This window comes from Apodemus sylvaticus, chromosome X (genome assembly GCF_947179515.1).
Source record: "Apodemus sylvaticus chromosome X, mApoSyl1.1, whole genome shotgun sequence".
In the NCBI taxonomy this organism is placed as follows: domain Eukaryota; kingdom Metazoa; phylum Chordata; class Mammalia; order Rodentia; family Muridae; genus Apodemus; species Apodemus sylvaticus.
In genome coordinates, this window is record NC_067495.1 from 56149357 (window position 1) to 56176062 (window position 26706).

The 26706-nt window shown below is 44.8% G+C and overlaps 1 protein-coding gene across 1 annotated transcript; it reads right to left on the reverse strand.

The window, feature by feature from the left end:
• Nucleotides 1-4227: 4227 nt before the first annotated feature.
• On the reverse strand, nucleotides 4228-24827 carry Amer1 (APC membrane recruitment protein 1). Its single transcript, XM_052170831.1, has 2 exons — nucleotides 24623-24827; nucleotides 4228-12459 (listed from the first exon to the last, which is right to left on the reverse strand). The coding sequence occupies exon 2, from the start codon at nucleotides 12369-12371 to the stop codon at nucleotides 9030-9032; it is 3342 nt and encodes a 1113-aa protein (XP_052026791.1). The 5' UTR covers nucleotides 12372-12459; nucleotides 24623-24827; the 3' UTR covers nucleotides 4228-9029.
• Nucleotides 24828-26706: the final 1879 nt, after the last annotated feature.

Sequence of the window (26706 nt, forward strand, 5' to 3'; positions counted from 1 at the left end):
TATGACATGCTTAGTGAGTCTTTGCTGATCATTTTATTTAAAACAGTGATCATCATGTCTCTTCCTCGACATAACTATTCATCACCTAGTATACTCTCTTTCATTTATTGTTTCCTCTGAGAAGCCTAAGATTTGTGAGAGGATATTTTATCTTTCTTTTTTATTCCCGCATCCACAGTCTAGAAGAGCTTCAAGTACATCAGAGGCACTCAATATATGTTGGACCAAAGAACACTACCTTGCCTTCAGATTTGAAAAATTGTAAATGGAGAAAAAAATTAGGTCGCAGAAGAATTTATGTGGACCCCAGGGACTAAGCTAAATTAATTCTAGCTCTGCAAGAAGAAAATTTCTCCAGTAACCCGTGTCCCTGGAGGTGAGCAGGCATAGGACAGATTAAAACAGAAGCAAACAGGTCCTCAATAGACTTCTTCTTTTGCTTGATTTTCACATTTGCTTTTGTCTTTTGAAGCAGGATCTTTCTATACAGTCCACACTGGCCTTGAATTAATGATCCTCTTGCCTCTGAAGAGCTGAGTTACAGGCAGGGATCAGCCAGTAAAGTTACTGGCTACTAGGATCTTTTTAGCTTGTTTGTTTTTATTACTTTGATGTGAAGAGTCATGCAGATAACTAAATATGTGCTCTACTATTGATCTAAATCACCAGTCATGTGATAGACCTCTTGCAATACAATTTTGCAGTAAAGAAAGCTGAAAGCAACAAAATCATCTTTATTTTTACAACAGCCTGAAAATCCCTAAAGGAAAAAAAAGGAAAGGAGAAGGACCTTGGGGAAACAGGAGGAGGAGGGAGATTTTACTGATCCTGTGTTTGAGCTGTGTGTGTGTGTGTGTGTGTGTGTGTGTGTGTGTGAGGGGGGGGAGAGGTAGATAGGGGGAGAGAGGGAGACGGAGGGAGGGAGAGAGAGACAGAGACAGAGAGAGACAGGAGAGAGAGAGAGAGAGAGAGAGAGAGAGAGAGAGAGAGAGAGAGAGAGAGAGGAGAGTTGTACTGATCCTGTATTTGAGTTGTAGGAATTCTTAGCAGACAGAAGAACTTAAATCTCTAGTTCCTTCACCTTCTCTGTTGTAGACATGGAAAATAAGGTTGTCAGATTTGAAAATAGGAGCCTTTGCCTTAATTTCTGGCACTACAAACTTCCTTGGTTTCTAGTGCTTAAATGGGCAGAAATCTCATTCACAAATGAGTTGGAATTTTCAGTTTCCCTATTCAAACAGGGAGCTTAGGGAGCTATAATTAAGCTACTTTACTGTATATAAAAATGACTATTTCTTTCCTAGCAGTGTGAGTTTATACACAGAGATAGGTATTCATCTCTCCCCCCTCCCTTTTGGGCTTCTTTTAATCTGAATCTGTTATCTACAGACCACGCACTTCCTGTTGAGGATGGTCCTACAGGGAGACCTTGGGAAGGAACAGTCCACTATTTTGTGGGTTAGAAAGATGAAAAAGAAACTGTGCGCTAGCATCAGGTGGACGGAAATGACAATGGAAGAAAGAAACTGAAGGAACAAAAGAGGGAGTTCTCAAAAGCACACAAGACAGGCATGGGGATACACATCTTTAATCTCAGCAGTTGGGAGGCAAAGGCAAGTTTATCTCTATAGAATTCAAGGCAAGGCTGATCTGCAGAGAGCTCAAGGACAGCTCAGTCTGTATAGCCTCTTTATGAAACACAGAACAGAAAGAATAAAACCCCAAAGCACACTAGGAGCAATTATTTCAGAGAGATATTTCCCTGCTGTGGCTACTAAAGTGATTTACAATTAAATAACTCTTCATGAGGGTATTCTCCAACTGATGGTGACGGTCTGCGTGGCAGAAGGAGCATTTGCCAAGTATACAGGTATTTATATCAATTGACTCACTTCCATTTATCATTATTTCCTCAGTCCACTTATTAGCAAGTTCAAGTGGGACGATGATTGGATCCACCTGATTAATTATGGTGACTACAGACGTAAGTGTGAAGATGGGAGTGAGGAGAGGTAGTCCACCTCACTCCTCTGGGTAAGGGCACAACAGAGGATTCAGGTCCTGTTACACTGAACCAGCCCTTGGACTGTATGGCTAGTTTGGGTCTCAGGAGGATGGAAAACAGCAAATGGTGTGTTTCAGCAACACTCTCTGGTCTGGGATAAGCTGCAGAAGCCACTGCTAGAAACCACTTATATTGCTAAGCAGACCAACAGCTTTACAGTGCAATGGGAACAAATAGGGAGGTTTGCAATCCAGGGATCTGGCTGAGTGAATTTAGCCAAGGGGTTTAAATGATCTGAGCTTTCCTTCTATTTTATCTTAAAGCAGAGATTATCACAATGCTTCTCTCAGATTTATGTGGGACATACATGAGAAAACTATCTAGTGACTGGAATATACCAATAATACTCTTCATGCAGTATTTAGAGAATTATTACCAATGACCTTTGTCTTCTACTCCAGCCTGCATGGCACTGACTTGCAGTAACTATTCTGCATAGTAAAATATGCTAACCTCTTTTCCATATCCCGACTTCTTGTGTAAAAAATATCAATAAAATCACTTGCTCTGTCCATACACCTTTTAGGGTCTTATAGAAGACATGATGGAAATGAGATTTTAAACTAGAAATTGTTGCCCTTGAGTTACTTGATTTTTCTGGCTGAATCTAACTTGTAGAAATTTTGTAGACTAGCTAAAACTTAGGACTTATCCAGAGGAATGGAAAGTCAGTAGGACCAAGATTCCTCCTTGTGGATAGAGTAGCTTTCCCTATCTATTTTGAATCCTTATCTATTGTTTATTTTTGCTCTAAAGGAAAACATAAGAAAGGCAGCTCGCTATGCAAGTATAACCCTGGGTCTCAAACCACAGAACAGCATGAAATGGACTAAAATGAAAGTTACTTGGTCTGGGAGTTGGGATATAGATTATCTAGAAGTGAATATAATCAAAATAATGCCAAGTGTATGAAATTCCCAAACTGTGTGTATGTATTCATGTCCACACAGGTGCGCGCGTGCGCACACACACACACACACACACACACACACACACACACACACACGGTTTTTAGCAGATTCCCTCCACAATTATGTCTTCATTTGAAAAGACTTCCCAAGGGACCACAGCCAAGGCAACCATCTGTCTGTCTAAAAATGGAAGCATATTTTCCACCTATTTTGTCCAGTAGGTCTAATATAACAGTCATGTGAGCAACACAAGTAGTAACAGAATCCTTCTACAGGCCAATTGAAGGTGTGGGGGAAAAGGTTCAACTTAGTTGAAAAAAATTCTATAGGATGCTGAGTGTGGTGTTATATGTCTTTAATCTTAGCACTGTGAGGGTAGCTACAGCTACATCTTGAGTAGAAGTCAACCTGATCTATACAGTGAGCTCCAGGAAAGCCAAGGCTAATGAGACATTGTCACAAAACAAACAAAACAGAGTCATGTAGATTACTCAGACATAGCCTAATATTTTAATTAGCATTTAAGGAAATTATGGATGCTCAATTGATTGAGGCACAAAAACTTAGTGCAGAGACCTGGGCCACTTTGATATCTTAATTCTAGTGATTTTCAAATGAATGCAATCAGACTAGGTAGACTTCAGCAATGCTTTTCTCTCTCTCTCTCTCTCTCTCTCTCTCTCTCTCTCTCTCTCACACACACACACACACACACACACACACACACACACACACACCCCTTGGCAATCAAAACCTACCATTCCCTAAATGAGCAGCACAGGACACAGAACTCATTTTCTGTAAAATATCAACTCCCCTCGGATGAGATTCTCTATTTTCTAATTTCCTTCTGACTTTCCTTGATTCATGAGATCCTGGGGTCACTTAGCCTCTTCGCTGGTTTGAGAAGGGAACCCAGGGATCTTTTCCATTGTGCTCCTTTTTGGTGGATAGTACAACCTGTGACTGACTGCAGAAATGCAAATTAGTCTCTGACAATGTACAGAAACTTCAGGGTCAGGTCTTAAGAGTATGTAGATGGTGTGACGACACTGACTAGGATACATGGCACAAGTTGAATGAAATATGGGAGCTTCCTCTAATTTCAGGTTCAGCTTTGGCTTGCTTCACCTGTTGAACGACTCCCTTAATATCATGCTTTTTTCAGTTTTCCTTTCGAGAAAACCCATCACCCATACAGATCTCATGAATGCTGCTGTAGAACAAACAACAAGGAAACACTTTAGTGACTGGAGGTCCCTCATGAGCACAGAAGTTTATTAGCATTCAGCAAATGAAATATATGTTGTAACATACAGGCAATGTATCAAGATATTCAGATGCCAGTGAGTGCTAGGGATGGAGAGGTAACAATGCAGATGATTCCATGATGTCTCGGGAATGGGGAAGGGAAGCTCAGGCACAGTAACGAGCTATAGCCCCCTTTCTTACACCTAGACTGGGGACGTACTGCACTTTCCAATATCTTCCTTCTTCCCCCAGCCATTTTACTTAACATGACCTAAATATACATTTCTGGTTTTCCCCAGCCCTTCCCCACCCCAATATACAGCAGGGAAAATAAGCACCAATAGTAACAGGAATAATTAAGCCCCCTCTTAATAGACCCAACCCTCACAAATGTACATGCCATGTGGATTTTCTTCTTTGGAATGACTACAGGATGGAGAAATCGTGGACCAGGCTATCCAGCCATGACTGTAACAGTCACCATTCCCAAAAGTGCCATCCTGGTTAACGAGGCAACTCAGCCATTAAAGGCTAAGACTTACAATCAAAAAGACAAGAGCTCAGTTTCCAAAAGTACCATCCACTTGTGAGCTGGAACAGGGAAGGGAAGGAGGAGGCGGGATGAGGAGAGATTCTCCCAAAGTAGCAAGAGGGACCAAGGAATCACCTAATGCTTTTTCTGGACAATGTTGCAATCTACTAAATTCCTGGTTAAGTCTCATTCAAGGGTTTCCCCCAAGGAGATGACCAATTCCTGGAAGTTGAAATAGCATTGTCATCTGCCATCCCAAGTCTCTTGGTGTTGAATGAGCCCCTAATGCTCCTTTGGAGAAACTTAATACAGCAAACCACACAATGTGGGCATGATACTTTGCAAAAACAAGCACAAAATATAAAGAAAGGAAAATAATAAAAAGTCAAGAGGCATGAGTACTTTCAAAATGTCTACACAAGAGAAGGAAGGGCTCAAAAGATAAACAAAATTAAAGCTAGAAAACATGCTGTCTGCCAGGTTTCACATGCTTGAGTTACCTGGTATTGGTCTTCGGTACATGGGCATCTTCTGTCCTTACCGTGTGGAAAGAGAATGAATAGTGTGACACAGCCAGGTGGGAGAGGGAAAAGAGGGAGGGTCCTAGACAGATGAGATGACATCCCCCTGCACGAGCAGCAGCAATTTTTGTGTCATCTGTTTTTTTTTTTTTTGTTTAAAACTGTAAACAGCACCGCTTAAAAATAAAATATATCAGAAAAGAACAATTGATAAACATTGTTTCCATGAATATAAAATGCAAACAATATAAAAATAGATAATTGGCTTTTGATATATATATTTATATATATATATATTAAAAACAACTTGGATGCAACATACATATGGGTAAACTTGAAGTATCCCTGGTCAACCCCCATGCCTCCCGCTAGCAAGTGAGCCTAGGGGCTGAGGGCAGTGGTGGCACTGGTGCAGGTGAAAAAAGCCACTGGTGGCAGGATGAGAGCATGCACCCAGCATTCTGAGTGTGGAAAGCTACTTCCCTCCTTGAAATAGCACTAAGAGGAGGGACACTGGCATTTATTGAAACCATTATCCACGAGGGTAGTGGTCTGGTATCTAAGCTAAAGCCAGATGATCCCCAAGGCAGAGTTTCCTTGGAGAATCTAAAGCACCAAGAAATTGGCATCCTGGCTTTGGAAGAGGCCTGCTAGGTGGCTTTCGATACCCACAGTCACTGGTCCTCTATGGACTGGGCTATCAAGAAATTCCCAGGATCAGAGCTGACACTATATAGTAGTACTGGGTAGCAAGGTGAAGCTAGCCTCCTTCTGTCAGCACATCTTCTCTTAAAGTCACATCCAAATTCATTGTCCAAGGACCTGCAGTGGAAACAGGAGGTTCATCTGGCCACAGCCTTAGGGTGAACATGATAGCAGCACTTCTGGTAGTTTGTAGCATATTTGGTGCCAGCCAAGGAAGTACTTGTCCATGTTTGGACAGATACCTGGAGATTGGTTGCATATCCCATGGTTAACCATGTGGCCATTACCATATGTCCTCAGCCAAATCATCCTTCCCCTTCTAGGCTGCAGTTAGCATTTGCTTTAGATACTCAAAAGGAGTCTACTTCTATCGACATCTTGGCTCTCCCATTTTAGGTTGTAAATATTTTGTCCCTAGGCTTACAGCCAGATCAGTGAAAGGACTTGAAGGCAATGATGTTACCCAATCCACAAACTTCTACTTTGCTCCAGGTCCTACTCTAAGGTATGAATTTTCAAAGCATAGCAAAATATATCCAAGTTATAGCAGGTCCCTTCAGAGATATTGCACTGTGCTGTCCTCCTGAGGGTAGATTACCTCTTCCTCTTCCAAACAGGCTGGTAGCCCTTCTCCAGTGGGCTATGGAGGCTGTTGACAGCTCTACTGCCTGATTAGATGGCAGCCAAATGTAAACAGGAACTCAAGCTACCTTAAACAGGCAAGAGGTGTGTTTTTTTCCTGTTGTAAAGGCATTTGGTGCCTACTTCCTGCCACCCAACCAGACCAAGTTCAGCCTCACCTTCCCAGAACAGCTTTGGTAAGAGGCCAAGTGGTTAAAATCTGGGCATGTGTCTCTTAGGACAATGTGGTTGGGGTAAGGAGGGCCTTTCTCACTCTCTTTCATTATACAGTTCCACAAGAGATGCACTTCTTCGTGATGTAGCCAAAGTTATCCAAGAGAGCTGATATGAGGTCCTTGAGGGGTGGATCCAGTGCTGGTGCCATGCAAAGTTATGAAGTTACTTCCAAGGGGTTAGATTTTACCAAGTCTGCTCTTTTGAGGGAAAGGCACAGGGCCAAACCCAAGCTTAGAAACTAAGACAAATATTATCATGAATATATCCCCTGGCAAAGAAAGTATGTCTACAAAGCAATCTTGACTCAGAAGGCCACCAGCATCTGTTCTCAAGGTAAATTGCCTTATTTCCAGCAAGAGCCTTCATGACATCTTCACTTAGTAGATGTGAAGATGGCTCTGAGGTGAGAAGAGGGATGTAGGCAGAAGATAAAAATGCTCTAACTTAGATCAACATATCCATCCCCAAAATATTTCATATGGCATTTTCAATAAAGAATTCTTTTAAAAAAAAAAAAACAAGGTCTTTTTTGCTATGTAGCCCTAGCTGGCCTAGAACTATGTAGCACAGGCTGGCCTCAAACTCATTGAACTCCCATTGCCTCTTCCTTCTGAGTGTTGAGATAAAAGGCACATACCTCCACACCGGGCCTGAGGGAGAAGTTTAAAGAAACTGTCTCATAGGATTAAGGAAACGTTGAACCTCTTCAAGATGAGCTTGTTGCAATGTCTTCCTGACACCAGGCTCTTCCCTAGTGTTTCCAGCTTCTAGGCTGGGCTTGGTAGGAGGCAGAGGCGGATGGATCTCTGTGAGTTAGAAGCCATCCTGGTCTACATGGCGAGTTCCGGGCTAGAGAGAACTACAATGTGGGATGTTGTCCCAAAACAAAATAGAAAAGAAAAAGAAAAAGAAAGCTGCATGGATGCAAGAGAAGGGAGGGTGCTGTTCATTTTAGAAGGGATTGTAACTGCCATGCCGATCAGCCCTGTAGCTTGGCAGAACCCGGGCGCATTACAATCTCTCCTCTCAAAAAGCCTAGTCCTTTAAAAGTACTAAGAACTTGGCTAACTGGAAGATGAAAGTGTTGTAGTGTACCTACAACAGGTGAGATACCTTTGGCATCCTGTCTTAGGCAAGCTTGGAACCACTTCACAAAGGGCGGGCAAGGGTTTGTTTGTTTATTTGTTTATTTATTTATTTATTTGACTTGGGAGGAAGGGTGGGAAAAGTTTTCCCTCCTAAGCTGAGTTGCTTCAAGTTTCAAAGTCTGAGACCCCTTCTTGGTATCTGGAATAAATGGATCTCCCTTTCTGTTTTCCTCTTTCGCATCTCACAACACCCAATGCTCTATATAGTCAAGCCCGATTTAGGTGGCTTCTCTTCCCTTATCTCAGTTAAGAGACTACATTCCTTGTGATGAGGTTATGACATTTTTAGTTACAGGAAAAGGGGGAAGTTCTAAAGTGCCTGCAAGAGCCACAGGCTTAAGAAACAAACAAGATATATTATTATTCCACAGCTCAAGACCTCACAGTATTTTCCATAATCTATCTATCTTTGTATTCTGCTTGAATATGGACAGATTTAATCACTCCGTTAATGAGGATTAGTGTTTTTGTCTTCAATCTAGACTATGGCAGGCCAGGTTAAAAGGACATCATCTAGTTGTGATACCAAAGTCCACAGCAACAGGGAGCGAGACACATGCTACTTGACCCACTCTAAACATAACTAACTGGGATAAACAGGTTATAGTCATTTGATGTGCTGGAAAGGAATGGGGTTAGGAAGGATATGTACCATAACTTTATATTGCTAATAGCCAGCAAGCCTCCCATCTCTGGGTGAGAGTCAGTGCAAAAATTGGCTGCTCATCAGTGGTTCATTAGTCAACAGGGGACCAGAGAAGAGGGGTTCAGCCTACAATAAGGATGCATCCCAAGCCCTGTATAGGTCAGAAGAAACTCCAAAGCAAAAACTGGAGCCCAGAAGCAGCAGCCTCCCTAGGCAGATATACTTGAGCTGAACCTGGCCAAAGATGGTAGAGGAAGGTGGGCAAAGTGAAAACTCAGAGGAGTTTATCTTGGCCGAAAGGATTTTCAAGTGAATCAGCACTACCCACCCCCACCCCTCTGCCCAACCCGACCCCCATTCACATGCTCAGGTCTCCACTCTGGAACTGATGACTACTTGGCTAGGTTTCCATTCATGGCAGTGGAGGAGTAGCTGGTAGAGAGAGAGGCACCTTGCTCACCCCTCTCCTTTGACAGGTCAAGGTTGGAAGCTCGGTAGTGATTGGGTTGAAGCTGAACAGTTTCAGGCCGCACCCTGGGCAGCTGAGGGATACCATGGGTGATGCCTACAGGCTTGGCGTGAGACTGAGAGTTGGCTCCAGAAATGGAGGAGCAACTGGGCTCATCTACGGGCAGCAGTACATCCCGAGGCCTGGCCCTTCCACTGTGAGAGGCCTGTGATTGAAGGTTGTAGCAAGGACCCATGGGAAGGGGTAGATGTGAAGGTCGAGCTAGCTGAGACACAGAATCTCCAGGTGCTCTTCCTGGCACTGACATTGGCATTGCCACAGGAGGTACACAACAGGTTGCCTGAACATATGAAGCTTGATTGAAAGGCTCATCCAACTGATTAGGGCTTAGCCAAGCAAGACCTGGCCCCACTGGAAGAGGACAGTGAGCCCAGGGAGGCCAGTCATAGACCCCTGGAGGTTCAGTGTAGAGAGACAAGGGACTGTCCCGACCCCATTCTCCTTCCTCTTCTTCGCCTTCTTCATCCGAGTCTTCTTGGTGGGCCTGTAGCTCATCGGACTCCACGTAATCCTGGGCTAGGTGAGAATTGGAGAGCTCTAGCTCCAGGGTCTCTGCATTGTCAAGGGAACGGCTTCTCCTATTGAGTGCCATTGCAGCAGGTGGAGGTCGAGGGTGTACGCCAGGGAGGCCTAAGTATCGAGGGAGGCTGCTAACACCCCAGGGCAGGCCTTGGTAGAAACGACTGTGATAGCCGTTGAAGGCATGTTTGTGGTAATAACCCAGCTCAAAAGCTTCCAAGGAGGCTGTAAGATCTTCGTCATTGTTGAACTCAGGATTCTCTTCACACTTGCCTTCTCCATCCCGTTCCACATCAGCAATGTCAAAGGTGACCATGGGGGGCAGCTCAGGAAGGTTTTGAGTGAAGGATGAGTCAGAATCAGAGCTGTACGACATGCTGGTAAAAAGGTTTCCATTGCTGGTGAACTTTACGAGGGCCTGTGAGAAACTCACAGTGGCGTTCCCTTCCTTCTCATCTTCTTCCTCTTCCTCTGGCTCCTCAGGGGGTGAGTAACTAGGGTAGGCCTTCCTGGGAGAGCCTCCAAAATTTGCTTCTTGCATGTCTGGCTCAAACATGGCATCACTCTGGAAGAGCTGCATTAAACAAGTACTTTGATCTTTTTTGGAGCAAGTCCCCTCGAAACGCTTCTCCAGAGGACGGAAATCCCGCCAGTCTGGTTCACTGCTGGAAGTAGCAGGGAAAGCTGACGTCGTTCCCCGGGAAGTCTGAGAACCTCCCGATGTCCCTGCCACCAGACCCATCACCGAGGGGCCTAATGGTCTCATCTGGTACTCCAAGGCAGGCTTCTCCTGCCGCACCTTGGTCTCTTGGACTCGACCCTCTTGAGAATGAACCTCGGGGGCCTGAGTTTCTCGGGCTCGGACATTTCTGCTGTAAGATTCCCGAGTATGGGTGTCTCGGGCATAAGCTTCTCTGGCATGAGTCTCTCTGGCACATGCCTCTTGAGCCTCACGCTGCTCCCGACGAAGTTCCCAGTATAGCAACTGCTTCTGGATGGTCACTAGCCGTTCTTCCTCTGTTTCCATTGCTCCAGGTGGCCGAGAAGAAAAGGGCTCCAAGTTCAAGAAAGGATCCAACATCTCTGAGTTTCGTCCACGGAGGTCATAAAGGCAGTCATCCCCAGGTGGGGAGTGCTCCAGACTGTCATCTGGCTCATAGAACTCATATAGAGCATCACCACTATAGCTGTCTCTGGGCAGACAATCCCTGTTGACAAGCCCCAGAGCCTCACCTGAATCATCCTCAAATCCTGGTGTGGTAGAGTCATAATAACCTTCATCACTATTGGGAGCAGACTCTTGCTGGTCGCTCTGAGGTGTCAAAAGTTCTCCTAGACCTAGGCTAGGATAAGACTGAGCTGGGTCAAGAAGCATGTAGCCCTGGTGGCTGGGAGATATAGCAGTATGGTAGCCCAGGTTCATATTAAATCTTGGGTATCTCTGGGCACTTGCCCACAGATACTCTAAGTCATCATCTTCCTCTCCATCCTTGACCTCCTCTTCCTCATCCTCTAATTCTACCTCCTCATCCTCTTCTTCTTCTTCTTCATTGTCATCATCATCTGGCAAGGCCATCTCCTCTCCACCTCCTTGGTAGGTTACCAAGCAAGAACTTCGCTTGGTCCCATCTCGGTTGGCCCTCTGGCCACCAGAGGCCATGCTATCTGTCATGCTGTCCATGTCCTGTTCTGCTATAATGTCACCACAACCTGTCAGTGAGTCAAAGCTCTTCAGGGATGTAACATCCCCAAACAAGAGGCTTAGTTGATCCCCAGCAGGCCCATTGGGTGGGTTTACTTCTCCAGTCACCACTTTTCCTTCTGTTTCTGAAGTGGGGGGCTCCTCTATACTACTAGTTTCAAGAACAGGCTTGGGCTGCATGAACTCTGAGGCACAAGTCCATGTGAGTTTTTCTGGATTTTTACAAGCTGCCTTCTCAGTAGTTGGTGAAAAATGTTCTCGTGCTGGAGAAATTTTTGGTCCAGGGGCATCCTGGGGTTTGGCATTTTCCTTTCTAGCATCACGGAATATCTCCTCAGAGCTGGGCAGAGAGATTGAACTCACATGCTCAGGAGACCTGGTTCTTACCCCTTCAAGTTCCTTGGCCCCTGGCCCACTTTGGTCAGCCCCAGAAACCTTGCTCTTCCGGTGACGACGGATATTGTTAAAAAAGCTTTTTAGGCTTTTCTTCGGCTTTTGCACAGAGGGCATCTTCTCAACTCCAGCTTTCTCTATGGCTTCAGTCACAGACGTCTTCGGTCTAGAGCCTATCTCCAAAGCTCCATTGGCACTCTGGGAGCTCGGAAATTGAGATGGTGACTTGGACAAAGGTGTAGAGAGGTCTGTTTCTTCAATGACAGCATCTTCAGGGCCATGAGATGTTTCACTCAGACCATCGTGGGTCTTACTCTTGTTTAGACCCTTCTTAGAGCTGCCTTTTCCAGAACCTTTGCTTCGTCCACCCCCAAAGAAACTAGGCAGAGTACAGATTCCCTTCTTGCCACCAAAGAGTTTCATGGCAGTTTTCTTCAGCCTACCTGGGCCTGATAAGGGTGGCTCCGATGCTGATCCTTCTGTTATCTCAGTTGTCTTATTCTTGGCTCCCTTTTCAGCTCCCTGGTCTTGGACATCACTAGAAGTTGATGCTCCCTTGATTTGAACGGCTTCATCCTGTTGACTCTCCATGATGAAGACAACTCTTCCACTGGAAACACTGCCTTTGGATTCCAGGCACACTTATAACATGATCAGTCAGGAAGCATCACAGTGGGGTCTGAAGGAGACAAGAGAGACAAAGAGACAGATACTGGTGAGCAAGTACACAGGCTAGGTTTGTTTTTATGGTTGCTTATTGGATTGAATGAGAACAGAGAAAATAAGTAAACCCTGGAAAAACCTTCATCTATTACATATGTTTGGTTTGCTAGTCTAGCTTCTTCTGGGCCCCAGGGCAGTTAAAACCCTACAATGAGAAACAGGCAGCTATCATTAGCTACCCCCTCACTAATCCACTCCCTTTAGGCTGATTTAAGTACAGAGCAGGATTTGACAGAGACAATTGTAGGTGTGCAAAAGCCCTGTTGTGCGCTTGTCTATGAGGAAGCTTATCAGTTATCAGGCTGGGGTCAGGAAAGGAGTAGAGAGGTTGCTTCTAGCATTGTTGAAGTTTTGAAACTTGTGTGGGGGAAGTTGCTCACTGAGCCTTCATTGGATTCTATGGGATCCCGGCCTTAGTTGATCATTAACCTGTACTATCACCAACATTTTTCTGAGAGCTGGGAAGACAAGTGTATCTACAGCTTTATCTTCTGCCTAGAGGTTCTCTTAATTGCCCCTAGGACAATGGCCAAACCTTTGGAACACCAGAGAAGGAACAACACTGAGTTGCAGATCAGGGCTGTAATGTAGGACCTGCAAAATGACATGGTAGCCTCAGAAAAAAATATCCTCCTAGCTTCTGTATCCTCTTCCCAAGAAGCTTACCAACATCTACCTTTGTAAGTAAACCCCTTATAGAGATTATGTGAGGGGTAGGTCTAGACCAGAATCTCTACTGACTGTTCCTGGCAAATGGAACCACCAGATTCTACTGTAGAACTGTAAGGAAAAATTTTCTTCTATTTTGTTCCTCTCAATATCTTGGTTCCCATCTAGGTTGCTATTTACAAAGAGAACTTGAGAACACACAACTCTAGATGATTCATGTTCCTAGCCCAAGAGGTACTTAAGTACATAATTTTGGTGGAAGCTGCACAATTCTGGTCAAGGCTACCTAGTCCCAGTGCCAATAGAACTGGAATAAAACGAAGGGCTAACCACCTTCTTTACCAACACACCTCATCATTCCCTTGGTTTCTGAACAGTCTGGTATTTTTCAGTGACGGTAAACATCTGGCATTTAAACCAGTGATTAGCCTGCAGAAATCCAGCAATCCTTTCTTAGAAAGCTGGTTCCTTCTCTGAACCCTCTTTGTAGATCTAGGGTGGCAAAGGGAGACAGGACAGCTATTGGGACTGAGAGAGCAAGATGCTGAAACAGGAGGGGAAGGGAATGAGACTGCAGCAGTACTAGGAGTTGCTGGCCAGATCACTGGTCCAGTGACTAAATGCCACGTTAAGGAGATTCACACAATTATCTGCAGTAAAATAATGTAGTCTAGCACTGGGGTTGAAGAAAAACAAGCAACTATAATCTAGCCTGTGAATTCATTAGATGAACCCCTCCTGCTTACCTAGGTTTCTATCTGCCAAACAGTTTCGTGTCTGGTACCTTACTTAGTTTGATACACTTAAATCATCAGAGTAACCTGAGTTCGAGCGCTTTGCTAAACTCTGTCATACCGTTCTGACAGAGTTATGGAGATAAGAGAAAAACTCATCTGATCTTCTCAGTGCAGAGATTTAAATTGCTATTTTCTCAGGTTATGCATTTCTCTGTGCAATATATCTTGACATTACAGTCTCCACACTCAGCTCTCTAATAAACAGACAGTACCCTCACCACTAAACACATGGCTACCTAGGATTCTATGCCTCATGTTATAATGAAAACACAGGCCCAGAATGTATCTGAATTCCTTACTTTTCATAGTATTAATCTTCTCACCTCAGCCCTGAAATTACTAACAGGATTGTCAATTTGACATGGGGTTGGGGGTGGCAGCAGTAAAGTTATATGTGAAATAGTATTTCCTGGTGTGGAATTTGTAAATTAAATCTCTCTGAACATTCAGTAAGTTACAGTGCATCAGGCCACGCTAAGAAGTGGAACTCTCAGTCCTAGCTTTAGAGAGCTTAGGCTAGCGGGGAGACAATCTTACCTACAGAAGTTTGAAGATACAGCATAATGGAGGTCTTCAAAGAATAGCCTGTTATTTCTTTTTGTTTGTTTGTTTGTTTGTCTGGATGGGATTTTTGTTTTTTTTTTTTGGGGGGGGGTTGTTTGTTTTGCTTTGTTTTGCTTTTGAGACAGGTTTTCTCTCTACATAATCCTGGCTCTCCTGGAGTTTGTCATGTAGACCAGGCTGGCCTCAAACACACACGGAGATTTTCATGTCTCTGCCTCCGAGAGCTGGGATTAAAGATGCCCTGTTATTTCAAACTAAGGAATACTAGTCTTTATACTCTGTTAATGAGCCTTTAGATAAACTTAAAAGGTAAAACATATTCCCTGGGCTCAGAAAAGCTGCCTTTTCCTAAAACCCATGGCTGGGGAGATCACAGACAGTTAGGGGAAAACCTACTACTATTATTTTGCTAAATGGATTTACTACTAAGCTGCTTTCTAAGTACTTTATACTCATACATCAGTGCAGCGCTCAACCCCCATCAGAGCTTCTTTTTTGCAGTAGAAGTGATTAATGAGATGCTGTGGAGTACTCTTCCCTCGAGATAAATCTGTATCATGCCTCCTACCCCTAAACTCAGGGATTATCAAGAAAGAGGGGGCAGAATTACTATAAGAACTATAGGTAGCGGAAGGATATTACAAAATCTTTTCCGGATATAAGGCTATTGCACACGTGAACTCTCAGCAGCTATGACCGCATGCGCAAGACCTGCAGTAGATCAAGTCAGCCAAAATTTCAGCATGGACTCGTAAAGGACTCAAGAACTCCCTTCCCTATGTGAAAAGCTACTGGCAGGTAATGATGGCTGCTGTGGGGAGGGAAAGTCAGCTTTCTTCAGAAGTGTGACCCCTAGTGTGCTGCTTGTGTTCCAGTGGATAGTCCTATATCCGCACATACGTGGTGCCACTAATTGGACTCACTGGAATAGAAAACAAAGAAGAGGCCGTGAAGTTGTAAGGGAGATGAAAGAAGGGTCCTAGAGGAGGGGAGGAGGATGATAAGTAGAGTCAAAATCATTTTACACGTGTATGATATTCTCAAACAACAGATAGGTAGGTAGGAGACAGGTAGCCAGACAGATACATTGATACATAGATAGATAATATAAACAAATAAAAAAAAGAAAGTAAAGATGCTTTGACGGGGAAGAAATTTCAGTCTGGACTTTGTCAAGCAGTAGGGAATGGAAATGGCAGTGATCTAGATGGGGTATGTGTTCTTATCAATCAAAAAGGGACTCATTCTAGTGGAATCAATCAGGCCCAGGGAGCAGTACTGGTCAGAATGAGAATACCTGCGGACCCCTCCCCCCAGACTCAGATGTCTGAGCACCACCAGATGGTTTGAGGAGGATTAAGAGGTATAAGATTCTTGGAGGAAGTTTTGTCACTGGAGATAGGCTCTGAGAGTTTATAAAGACTCCATGGCATCTATAGTTTGTTGTCTCTGCTTTCTGTGTGAAGTTCAAGATATGAACTCTCGGCTTCCTGTTGGTGCTGCCATGCCTGCTGACATAATCATTATGGTTGTTCTAAACTTCTGGAACCATAAACTAAAAAAACTCTTTTTGGTTTTTGTTTGGTTGGTTGTTTTGATTTTTTTAAATTTTTTTAATTTTTTTTTATTCGATATATTTTTTATTTACAGGAGTGGCCCCTTGCTCTGGAAAGACTCAGTGAAGCAGTATTCGGCAAAACCAGAACGGGGAAGTGGGAAGGGGTGGGTGGGAGAACAGGGGGAGAGAAGGGGGCTTACGGGACTTTCGGGGAGTGGGGGGCTAGAAAAGGGGAAATCATTTGAAATTTTTATTTTTTGTATGTGGAAGATGTTTGAACTTTGGACTAGAAAAGCAGTTGAATGGTGTAAGCAGAGCCTGGAGGCAGTGCTCAGATCAAAACAGACTCTAGAAGCCTAGCTCAAGATGTTTCAGAGTGAAGCAAAGACTTTAGCAGCAGCTGCTAGGCTAGAAAAAAATTTTGCGGTTATTTTGCCAGAGAATCTGTATGCATTCTGCCTTTGTCACAAGAACGTGCCTGAGGCTAAATTAAAGAGTAATATACTAATTTCTTTGGTGAAGGAAATTTCAAGGTAGCAATAATATTGAATCTCTGTTGTGGTTATTCATAGTGACTGTTATGCAGGTCTACAACAAAAAATAGCAAGTAGGGCAGAGGGAAATATAAAATGTATAGTTTAAAGAAAAAAGAATCACTAGGAAACTTAATGCACCACCAAAGTTTCAAAAGCCCGAAGCTAAGGGATATATCTCATTTACCCTGGAAGAGATTCTATTACCCCAATGCAGACCTCCCTTTTACCCAGACCCCAGGTTATTTTTTTGCTAAGTAAGGATGAGTCTTGAAACTATGTTATATCTCTCTCTTGCTTTTTCCCTCCCAGAACCATACCCCCACAAAGCTGACCACCGCATCTTTGCCTGTATTCCACAGAACACCTTGAAGGAGTAAAATAGAAATAGATAGCTCAAAGCTTCCGTTTCTGGTCTTATTTAGCTATCTCTGCCCCAAGGCTTCATTAAACTCCTTATTAATCTATCATGGTCCTCAAACTGCCCTTCCAAAACAGGCTATTCTTCTTCAACCTAGGGTAAGAAGACATCCTTCAGGAGAGAGAACTAGAGCCCCAAACAAAAGGAATAGCAAAGGACAAACTCTAAAGCTCCTTTAGGCTGGGACTAGCTTCACTTAGGCTCTTGCCAAGAAAGTGGTCCTGCCAAATGCAGAACTCCTCAACACTCAGATTTCTGAGTCAGTGTGGCTGGCTGTTTTTCAGATGGGCTGTTGGGAACCCTACCAAGATACTTGATATTCCCAGATAGAGGCTCCTAGCTGCAGTCACTTTGACTGTAGCAGAGAACAGGCTGTGGTAGAAAATGGTGGAACCACTCAGTATCCAAGAAGCAACCTCAGGCCATTCTGAGACAAGTAAAAGCTGACTCCTAAGGAAGAGTGGCCTCCTTTCCACTCTACTAAAAACCCAAGTAGAAAAACAGACACAGACCTGCCTGAAAGCCTTCTCTTGAAGAAGAAACAGCTTTAGTTCAACCTTTACATTTTCTGTTCTTGGCCTAGCTTCAAGAGATCGGCTTAATAAACAGGAAAGGCTAAGCTCAGGGAAGAACCTAAGGTACAGCTTCAGAGGCGTGGCCTTTACCCAGTATAGTTCCCAGCCTCATTCCAAGCAGTCTTTGTGAAGACAAGCCCAGTCTTAATTTATCCAGTCCCTTAGCGGAGAGAGGATAAGGAAGATGTAAAAATGCTAAGTGTCTTCCCTTTAGAGAGCTAGACAATTCCTCACTGGAATTAACTATGCCATGCTGGGAGAATTCAGCAAGTTACCCAACCTGTCTAACCCTCAATTTCCTGAATTGTGAAATGGGGCTACTGAGAATTTCTACTTATTGAGACTATTGTAAAAACAAACCCAATGCATGTAAAGTACCGAATAAAATTCATTGCACAGCAGAAGCTCAAATGTTATGGCAAATTATATTAATGTTTATTCCAAAGATGTATGGATGGGCAATTTCTAGTAGTAAATCAACCCCAATGAGGGTTAACTAAGGCATTCTCCAAAGCTCTATAGGTATCTCTGAAACCTTTTTAGTTTCCCCTAAATATAAATTATGGTGATTATGTAGTTATCCCACAGGAAGCCTTACTTGCTCATTAGGCCAACTTTTAATGTTCGGGGAGCTATCAATGTTAGATCATCTGGGAGATTCTAGATAGGATCCTTAGTCAAAAGCAGAAAGAACATTTTAAACTGAGCTAAAAGTGCCACAATCAACAGAAATGCAATTAAGACACCCTCCAACCACTTGGGGTATACACGGCATTCCTTCTTCGCCATTCCCACTATTTCTCCCAGTACCCCATTAATTCCTGCTACTGACAGATGGTAAAGCCTTGTCACAGAAAAGAAAATTGTGCCCAAACTTGGGGAAAAGTTTGTCTAAGGTCTCTGATGGGATTGTGACAGACCTTGAATCGTTTCGAGGCCTCTTGAGTTTCATTTCCCTGACACTCTGCCTCACTGCGCAGGGCCCAAATAAAGAATTAGGAGGGGTGTGAACATGATAAAACACACTTATGAAATTTTCAAAGAACCAGTAGAACATGTTTTTAAAATATTAGACCAGGAAAAATGTGAAGGTTCCCTTTATATCTGTGAATAGCTATCATTTCCTTTCCTTATTCTACTATGTCCTAGCTCAGTTTAACTTTTCCTAAAGGATTTCTTGTCTACCTCTGATTTGGGTCTTACCCAGGGCATTCAAAAAACAACAGTAACCAGCCAACCAACCAACCAAAAACCAAAAACCAAAAACCCTTGATAATCTTCAGTAATCAGGTGCTATCTATTTGGCTGGTGACTTCTTCCCTAATCAACAAATGCGGTCACCACTCCTTTCAAACTACCGGACATATCTTCGGTTTTGTTTCCTTGAGAGAGAAATTTTAGGTTAAAAAAAAAGGGGAGAAAAACAGAAAAACAAACAAGCAAACAAAAAACCAGGCTGAAATACAAAGCTGACATAGTGGACATTTTTGAAAAGTTTGAACTACTTAGCCATAATGACCTCTGAGATTATCTAGTACTCAAATAGTACATTACTGGTGCCCATAAACAAGACCTGAGTTCATGTTTGTGGTGTGAAAGAAGGGCTCCTGGTTTAGATTCTTTTGGTGGAATAATAGAAATGGTCAAGCGTCCCTCTTACCCACTTACAGCTCTTGCCCAATTTGTAGCATTCTTGCTATGGGACACCTTCTTTAAGAAAACAACTCATCAGTTCCAGATAATCCACAAATTCCAAACCTGTCTTTCTATCCGTGCCTAGATCCCCTCTGTCTTCAGCTGCTTTGTTCACACATGCATCCTTGTTTATTTCCTTCTGGAAACTTCAGTTTGTCCACTTACTTCTCTCACAAGGATTCTTCATCTCCTTAGTTACTGCATGTACCATGAAGCAGATGCTTGGGATGCTGGTTCAGTTGGACTCTAAGTCAGCTGGAGTTTGCCAGCCTGAAACTGGAATGCCAGTCTCACCCTTTTCAGGCAGAACCTTTAGAGAAAGTATCTCTCTAAGACAGAATTGCCACATGTGTGAAATGGAAAAAAAAAAGAAGAAGAAAAACCTACCTTGCAAGACTGGTTACAGATTAAAGATGATCAATGCAAAGGCAAACTGATTACTATACATAGAGCAGATACTACATAATGGTTTTTGTTGTTGTTGTTGTTGATGAGGCTGCTTACAGCCAAGGCACCTTCTCTCTATTTGTTACTTGGTCCCCATCCCAAGTCCTCTGAAGTTGATACAAGCTTTCTAATCAAACCCCTTTGTCTGTCCTTCAGTATCTGCTTTTCCCAAATGCCCACCGAAAAATTTTCAGCTTTACTTCTCTACCCTAAGGTCTCAGAATATACAGGGATCTTATCAGTTCAGAAGACAGGGTACCGAGACAGCCTTGAGACGAGCTTTCCTGATGGTTTCTTTTCTCTCTGTTTTATTTTTGGTGCAGGGGGAACATACACACATGGTACCTTACATGTGCTGGGACAGTATTCTAATACTCAGCCCTACCCCACCCCTGAGGAGTCTGCTGATGCCTCAGCTTAGATCATTTCCCAGCTCACAATCAGGAAGGGTCTTTAAGATCCACTTACTTGCCCCTGCCTTTGAGTCTCATCAGAGAGAGAGATACTTTGCCAAGGTAGGTGCTATGTTTGTATAACACGCCCCCCCCCCCCACCGGTGTGTCACTACTAGTCAAGCAAAGGCAAAGCCAGAGACAGGCTATACCTGCTCCATCTATTCAGAAAGGCTAGGAAATACTTCCTCTTGGGGCTAAAACGTTATCATCTAGTTCACCTGCCTAAACTGGCTTTGCACAGAGAAACTCTGGAGATAACATCAAGGGTTTCCCTTTCCAGTTTCAGGCAGCCAAACTGGGAGGGAATAATAGAGCTAGAACTCCCTTCTCTGACTTTAATTCTGAGGAACTGAGAGTTAGGAATTACATAAAGGGAGAGGGCTCCAAGGCTAGGTGATAAAGATGGCGAATTTTCGATGTGCCTAGCATCTTCCTCACCCTCCAGACCTGAGACAAAAGCCTGGCAGCTGAAAACAAAAGCCTTGCAGGCCTCCTTCTCCAGGTAGAAGGCCCCTGGCTGAAGGACTGGCTCAACAAGTTTAAGGCCAGATCAGGGCATGTTTACACAACAGTTATGGGTCAATCGGCCATCTGGCCTTTCTTCAAACTGACCAATCCTAAACTAGGGAAGGAAGACCCTTCAGAAAGTTATGAAATAAAAACCCAAACAAACAAACAACAAAACCCAACAACAACAACAACAAAAAGAAAAACCAAACAAACAAACAAACAAACAAAAACAAGCCCCTAAGGAGACTATGAGCTATGGCTTCCTGAGTACGGCCTGTGTTTCTTGATGGGCCTTTCCCTCTGTATGCTTGCTGTGTGTATCTCTGTGTATGTTTTATCACCTGTAATAAAAGCACTTGTTTATTTGCTGTTTCTGTCTGCTCCTGTTTGCTGTCTTCCAGAAACTTCCCACTGCTACCTGCATGTTCAAGATTTTTTTCCTGCCTTTTAATTATTTAACTGGCAGAGAAAACAAACCCAACCAAGACCCTGATCTAGACAGGAACAGTTAGTTCTACCAGTAAACTCATGAAATGTTAAGCTTGCTGCTCTTTCCCTTATTTCTTTGGACTAGTGAAGCAGGGCCATTTCTTCCATATAGAGTTTGTGTGCAAATATTACAGTTTTTCAGGTGCCAAATTCTCCCAAATAACTTTCCTTCTCCAGATACTTCCAGCCCCCAGCAGGCTGCTGCCCTTAATCTCTTGACTGAGAGGCAAAAAAAAAAAAAAAAAAAAAAAATGTTACCAGGATGCAACTGCCACATAAACCCAGGCAGCTTTCACTTTTAAGGAATAGGATAGTGGGAGGAGGAAGTAGTAGTTCATCAAATGTGTCCTGAGTGGCTCTTGCTGGAGACCTTGGGGCACAGCATAAGAAAGAGTAACAGGCTAGACCCCCTCTGACTGCCTGACTGCCGTGTGTGCCTTGCTTGCTTTCTAGGGCACATCTATGACCATAGGGGTCTTAACTGCTAGTCCACACAAAGACCTGTGTAGCTGAGAGAAAGGGGGTTAAAAAGAGGCCTGAAGGATATTTTTTTAGCTTCTAGCAAACAAGTATTTAGTGCCAGGTGCTCCTCCCCCACCCATGAAAGACCAAAAGGAATCTCACAGTGTGAAATTTCCCTCTTGTGATAGCATGCCCCTCCCCACCCCTCTATTTAGAACTTTAGAGGGTGCCTGTTACCTACCTAACTTGTAGGATGCTTTCAATCTCTTAAGACCCCATTTAAAACTCCTTTCAAAAACTCCATTATTGGGCTGCTGGTGGTACACCTCTTTAATCCTAGCATTCAACACAGGCAAATATCAATGAGTTCAAAGGCACTGGCCTGCAAAGCAAAGTCCAGAACAGCTGGGGCTACCTGGTGAGATCCTGTTTCAAAGTAATAACAAAACCCCAAATCCCCCAATACAAATACCCCCAAAACAAACAAACACCCCTCCATTCTTATCACTGGTTCACAGGCACCCCCACCACCACTCAACCCCCCAACCCCCAACCCCCAACCCTAAAGCCTTTGTTCAATGATCCAACGATCCTCTCCTAAAAAGATTAGATCACCATTCCAAAGCTTGACATTTGGGAATTCCCACCACTGAGTCCTAAACCCTTTTGCACCTCTGAGCTTTGCCATCTCAACCACTCACCCTGCCTGCTAGCCACTCCCTTTCATTTCTAATCCTGTCTATTTCTCTACCAAACTCCTGCACTTCCCAGCTGCTTTACAAATGACATCCCCACTGCATATACAGATCTCTCTCCATGGCACTTTGCCTGTAGGCTCATGAATCAGCAACCAAAAGTATGCAGAGCCCCAGGGTTTGAGCAGTCCAGACCCTGATAATAGAGGGAACTAATTAGGACTTTCTTTTTTAAAGTAGTAGCAACCCAATCCCTCTTTCTACCCACATTAGGTATATTATATCCATAGCTGAGCCTTAGGCACCTTTATGTTTCATGAATTAGGACAAATACAAGTTGGGGGGATAAAGGTCTTTTCGAAAGTTCTGCAAAGACAGAAAGTCCTTCTGAAACATTCATTCATTAACTGCTTTCTAATTCTAGGGTCCTATAGGGCTGTAGCTGAGGCCTGGGCTTTATTTACCATCTGAGAACCTAAATATCTACATAAGGGAAACAAAGCAGAGTCAGGGAAACTTAACTGCACAGGAGGGGCCAAGGAGGAGGACTGCTCATCAAGCAGCAGCCTGAAACGCCCCAAAGAGAAACTTGGTTGAGAACTGGGGCCTGAAAGGGAGGGACTTGGACAGGTGGAGGATGAGAGTGTTTGAGTGTGGGAACGGTAGCGCTGGACTGGAGTAAAAACAGCAGAGAGCCAGATGTGAAAACTAAGAGACCAGCTGCAAGCATGTGTTGAGGTCTGGTCAGTTAGGTTAGGTAGGTAGGGGGTGACAATAATGTGATATCCCCAATCCTGGCATATATGTTCCATGTTAACACTACCAAGTAAGAGATTTAGATTTACTGTGTCTCAATGCCCCCACACTAAAGATGTCCAGTCTGCAAAGTTGCAGAGTCCCTTAGTGAAATCCCTCTCTTATTCTTCAGGAATGCCTTAAGAGTCCAGAGTGGTGCAGAGTAGGGCGCTGGAAGGAATGGGGCTTTGTTGGCATCTCCACTGGCAGTACAGAAAGTCCAACAATGCAGTCAGTGCCCTGAGTCCAGTCCATACCAGTGCTGCTGAGGCAGGCCAGCCAGAGACACAGAAGATGTTTGTATGTGGACAGGGCTGTTTAGACTTCTCTCAAGGAGAGTCCAGCGACAGGGAGGATGGTTCTGCTGTATTAGTCCTGCTGCCTCCCATGGCTCATCTGGCAAGCTTAGACCCTCAAAGGGGAGCTCAGGAGAAGTCACGCCTTTGGGCGGTCACCAGTGTCAGAGGTGTCTGCAGCAGACAATGACAGCAGTCTGGCAGGCTGGGTATTTTAAGTAACTGAGAAGTTGTAGGATTTGTCTGCCTTACAACATACACCGTGTGTTCTTTACTACAACGATGGCCCCCTCCGTCTCTAGCGGGGAAATCCCCCATAATATTGTGCCTATCGCTATTTTAAACCAAAGGCTGCTGAGAAAAAACGCGCCCTATGCCCTACAAGGGAAAAGAGGCGCGTAGGGGGTGGGGGCGGCAACAAAGCGGCCTTGCAGCTCTAACCCAAGGACCAGTAAGAGCTCCTGGTCCAGCCCGCCTGCAATGGGGGTGGGAGCCAAACGAGAGAGTGGAGGCCCAGGAGGGGGTGCGGCTGGTTGGGACCACAGGGCCAAGGTTTCAGGATAAGTGGGAAGTTCAGAAACCCAATTGGGCTCCCTTGAGGAACACACTATGGGTATCTTAATCCACCCTAGAGCCAGCCCCAGTCTGGCCATGAGCGAGCGCGCCAGCTTCCTCTGCAGAGGAGAGACATAGGAGATGCACCGCAGAGGGGAGGGGCCACAGCAAGGCCTCTCGGGTGAGCAGCACCGGCCTAACAGCTGTTCCAGCAAATATACTACAAACAAAGCTAAGGAGTTCCCGGCCTGCAAATGCATTCTTGGGGTGCTAGCTAGCGGCGCCCTTCCCGGAACCACGCAACAACACGTGTGGGCCCATCCCAGCCTCCCATTACAACCTAGAGGCGTAGCCCAGGATAGTCCGCCCGCCTTCCGGCCCTCCCACCCCACCCCCCAGCCACGGTCGCCTGGACCCTAAAGACTAATGCCCGCTGGGCCCCCCGCTGGACAGTACGCAAAGCGAGCTCAAAGAAAGACCAGCAAGAGGCTGGGACTCCGACGAGCCAGGCTCTGGATGCCCTCGTCCAGGAGAGCAGAGCAGAGCACGCGGGGATGCACTAGACCTTCAGCAGGATGGCTCCTAGCTGTGCGCAAGGCTTACCCTGCCAGGTCCAGCTCCCAGCGCGCTGTTATTGTCTGCTGCGCTGCTCCGATCTGAGCTGGAGCCTCTGCTGAGAACGCCGCCACCACTGCTCCTGCCGCAGCCTGAGTCACCGGGGCTACAGGAGTCTCCAGCACCGACTACCCTTCTCCAGGCTCTGGGCAGCTCCCCCATACCCCCTTCACCCTGGACTCCACAGTTATAGGGTGGGACGTCCGTGATATGATTGGCAGGCATAACGTCCAATCACCAAGGCTGGAAGGCATGCCCTGGCCCGCCCACTGTTTTCCTTGGTGCTTCTCTCTTTAAATGCAAATAAGCCGGGCGTGGTATCGGCAGGGGGCGGAGAGGTTGCTGAACCCTTGCAGGGACTCCCCACTTCCGCTCCCACGCGGGGCGGGTTTCAGCGTGGCTACACACCCTACTCCTGGAGTTAGTCCCGCCCAGTTGGGACTTGCCAGATTCTTGGAACTCGGTTTCGATTTTGCATACATTCCTCGTTCCGTAACTTAGTGCTTTTGCGCTACTGCTCCCAGGTTGCTACCAAAGAGTTTCTCCACGCAGTTCGATGAAACTAGCTGGGAGAAGTGGGGCAGAAAAAGGAGGGAGCTAGGGTTTGTGGGGCCTGCAGAAACCTTTAGCACCATGGTTGCAGCAGGGCCAGGTGGCTGGTCTTCCCAGAGAGGAAATCACCTGTCAGAAAAGCCATCACACCACCTGCCTCCCTACCCCTGCACTTTCCTAGTTTGCTCAAGGCCCTTAGGGAAGGCAAGATTGAGATCAACTACCATCAGTCACCGAAGGGCCTAGTGCTGCCCAGGAAAAGGAAGCAGCTTCACCTAAGTTACTTGGACTGCCAGTGACTGGAACATATTTGGAATATAGACCTATGCTTACCTTTCGGGGTACCTTACTTTTTTCTTCCCTCGGAAAATAACTGTTTTTATAGTATACTGTTTCAATAGTTTGCCTCTCACCCAAATTCCATATCTTCCAACGAACATGGAATGATTCTCAAGATCTCTAGAACACACTTCATCAATTGTGAGTCTGGTCTGTACAGATCCCTTTTCTAGATAGGGAAAGAAGTTTTGTCTGATCCCTAACCAGAGGTCATACCGAGGAACAGTGAGGAGGCCTGTCAGACCAGCCTTGCAGGCTACTGTGTCTGGAATGTGGCAAAGGGCCAGCTGAGCTTAGGCCTCTAACTAGCCTAAAGACATTAAGTGGCATTAGTAACTGCCAGTGCCAGGTGAGCTGGAGCAACAAAGAATCTGCTTGTATAACCAGCCCTGGAATGCATAGAAATCCCAGCTTGAAAACTCTGTCAATGTATAAAAGGGGGGAGAGAAGTGGATTGGGGGTGAGGAGCAGGAAAGGATTAGAGCACAATGACAGTCCCCACTCTCACCCCCAAAGAGTCGACTGTTGCCCTGTTGGATCTTGTCTACCTTGTAAAGACACAATGCTGAACTGGTGAGCCTGGGACTGCTGCCTGTGTGCAGCTAAGGAACTGACCTGGCTGTTAAGAGCTGGCCTCTTTCCTTTCTTGCCTCAGACTTGCTATGAGACCTTGGCCAACCTGGTCTCCCTTCTGAGCCAACTATTCTATTTTCCAGAAGAGGGAATAAGCTCTATCAGTTCAACCCAATCCTTTCTATAAGATTCTGTGACCTTCAATGACATTCTAGATGTCTTCAGCAAAAATTAGCAATATGAATCAGAATCAGAGTCCTAGTCCTGGGTCTCAATAAACAACCTGCGGCTAACTCAGTATATAACTTCTCTGTATAAATGGTTCCCCCTAGTCTGGTTTGAATGGCTGGACTATAACATTTCCTTTGCAAAGCCTCGATTCTCATTTATTGGGCCCGGCATGCCTTATTTTCTTTTTTAGCACCTCTGTCATACTCTGCTAACCTGTGTCTCTGTCATTTGAAACTTGTTCATATTTCACACAGATCCTTGCTTTTTGAATTAGACCAAGATTATTATTTGGGAAAGACAGTTTTAAAATCTATCCAGGAGTCCAGGGAAACAAAACACAGAAGATAGTCCTGGCTGTGGGAACATGTGCAAACCAG

Coding starts and splice junctions, on each gene's coding strand:
- Amer1 (XM_052170831.1), bottom strand. CDS start 12,371: ATGGAGAGTCAACAGGATGAAGCCGTTCAAATCAAGGGAGCATCAACT.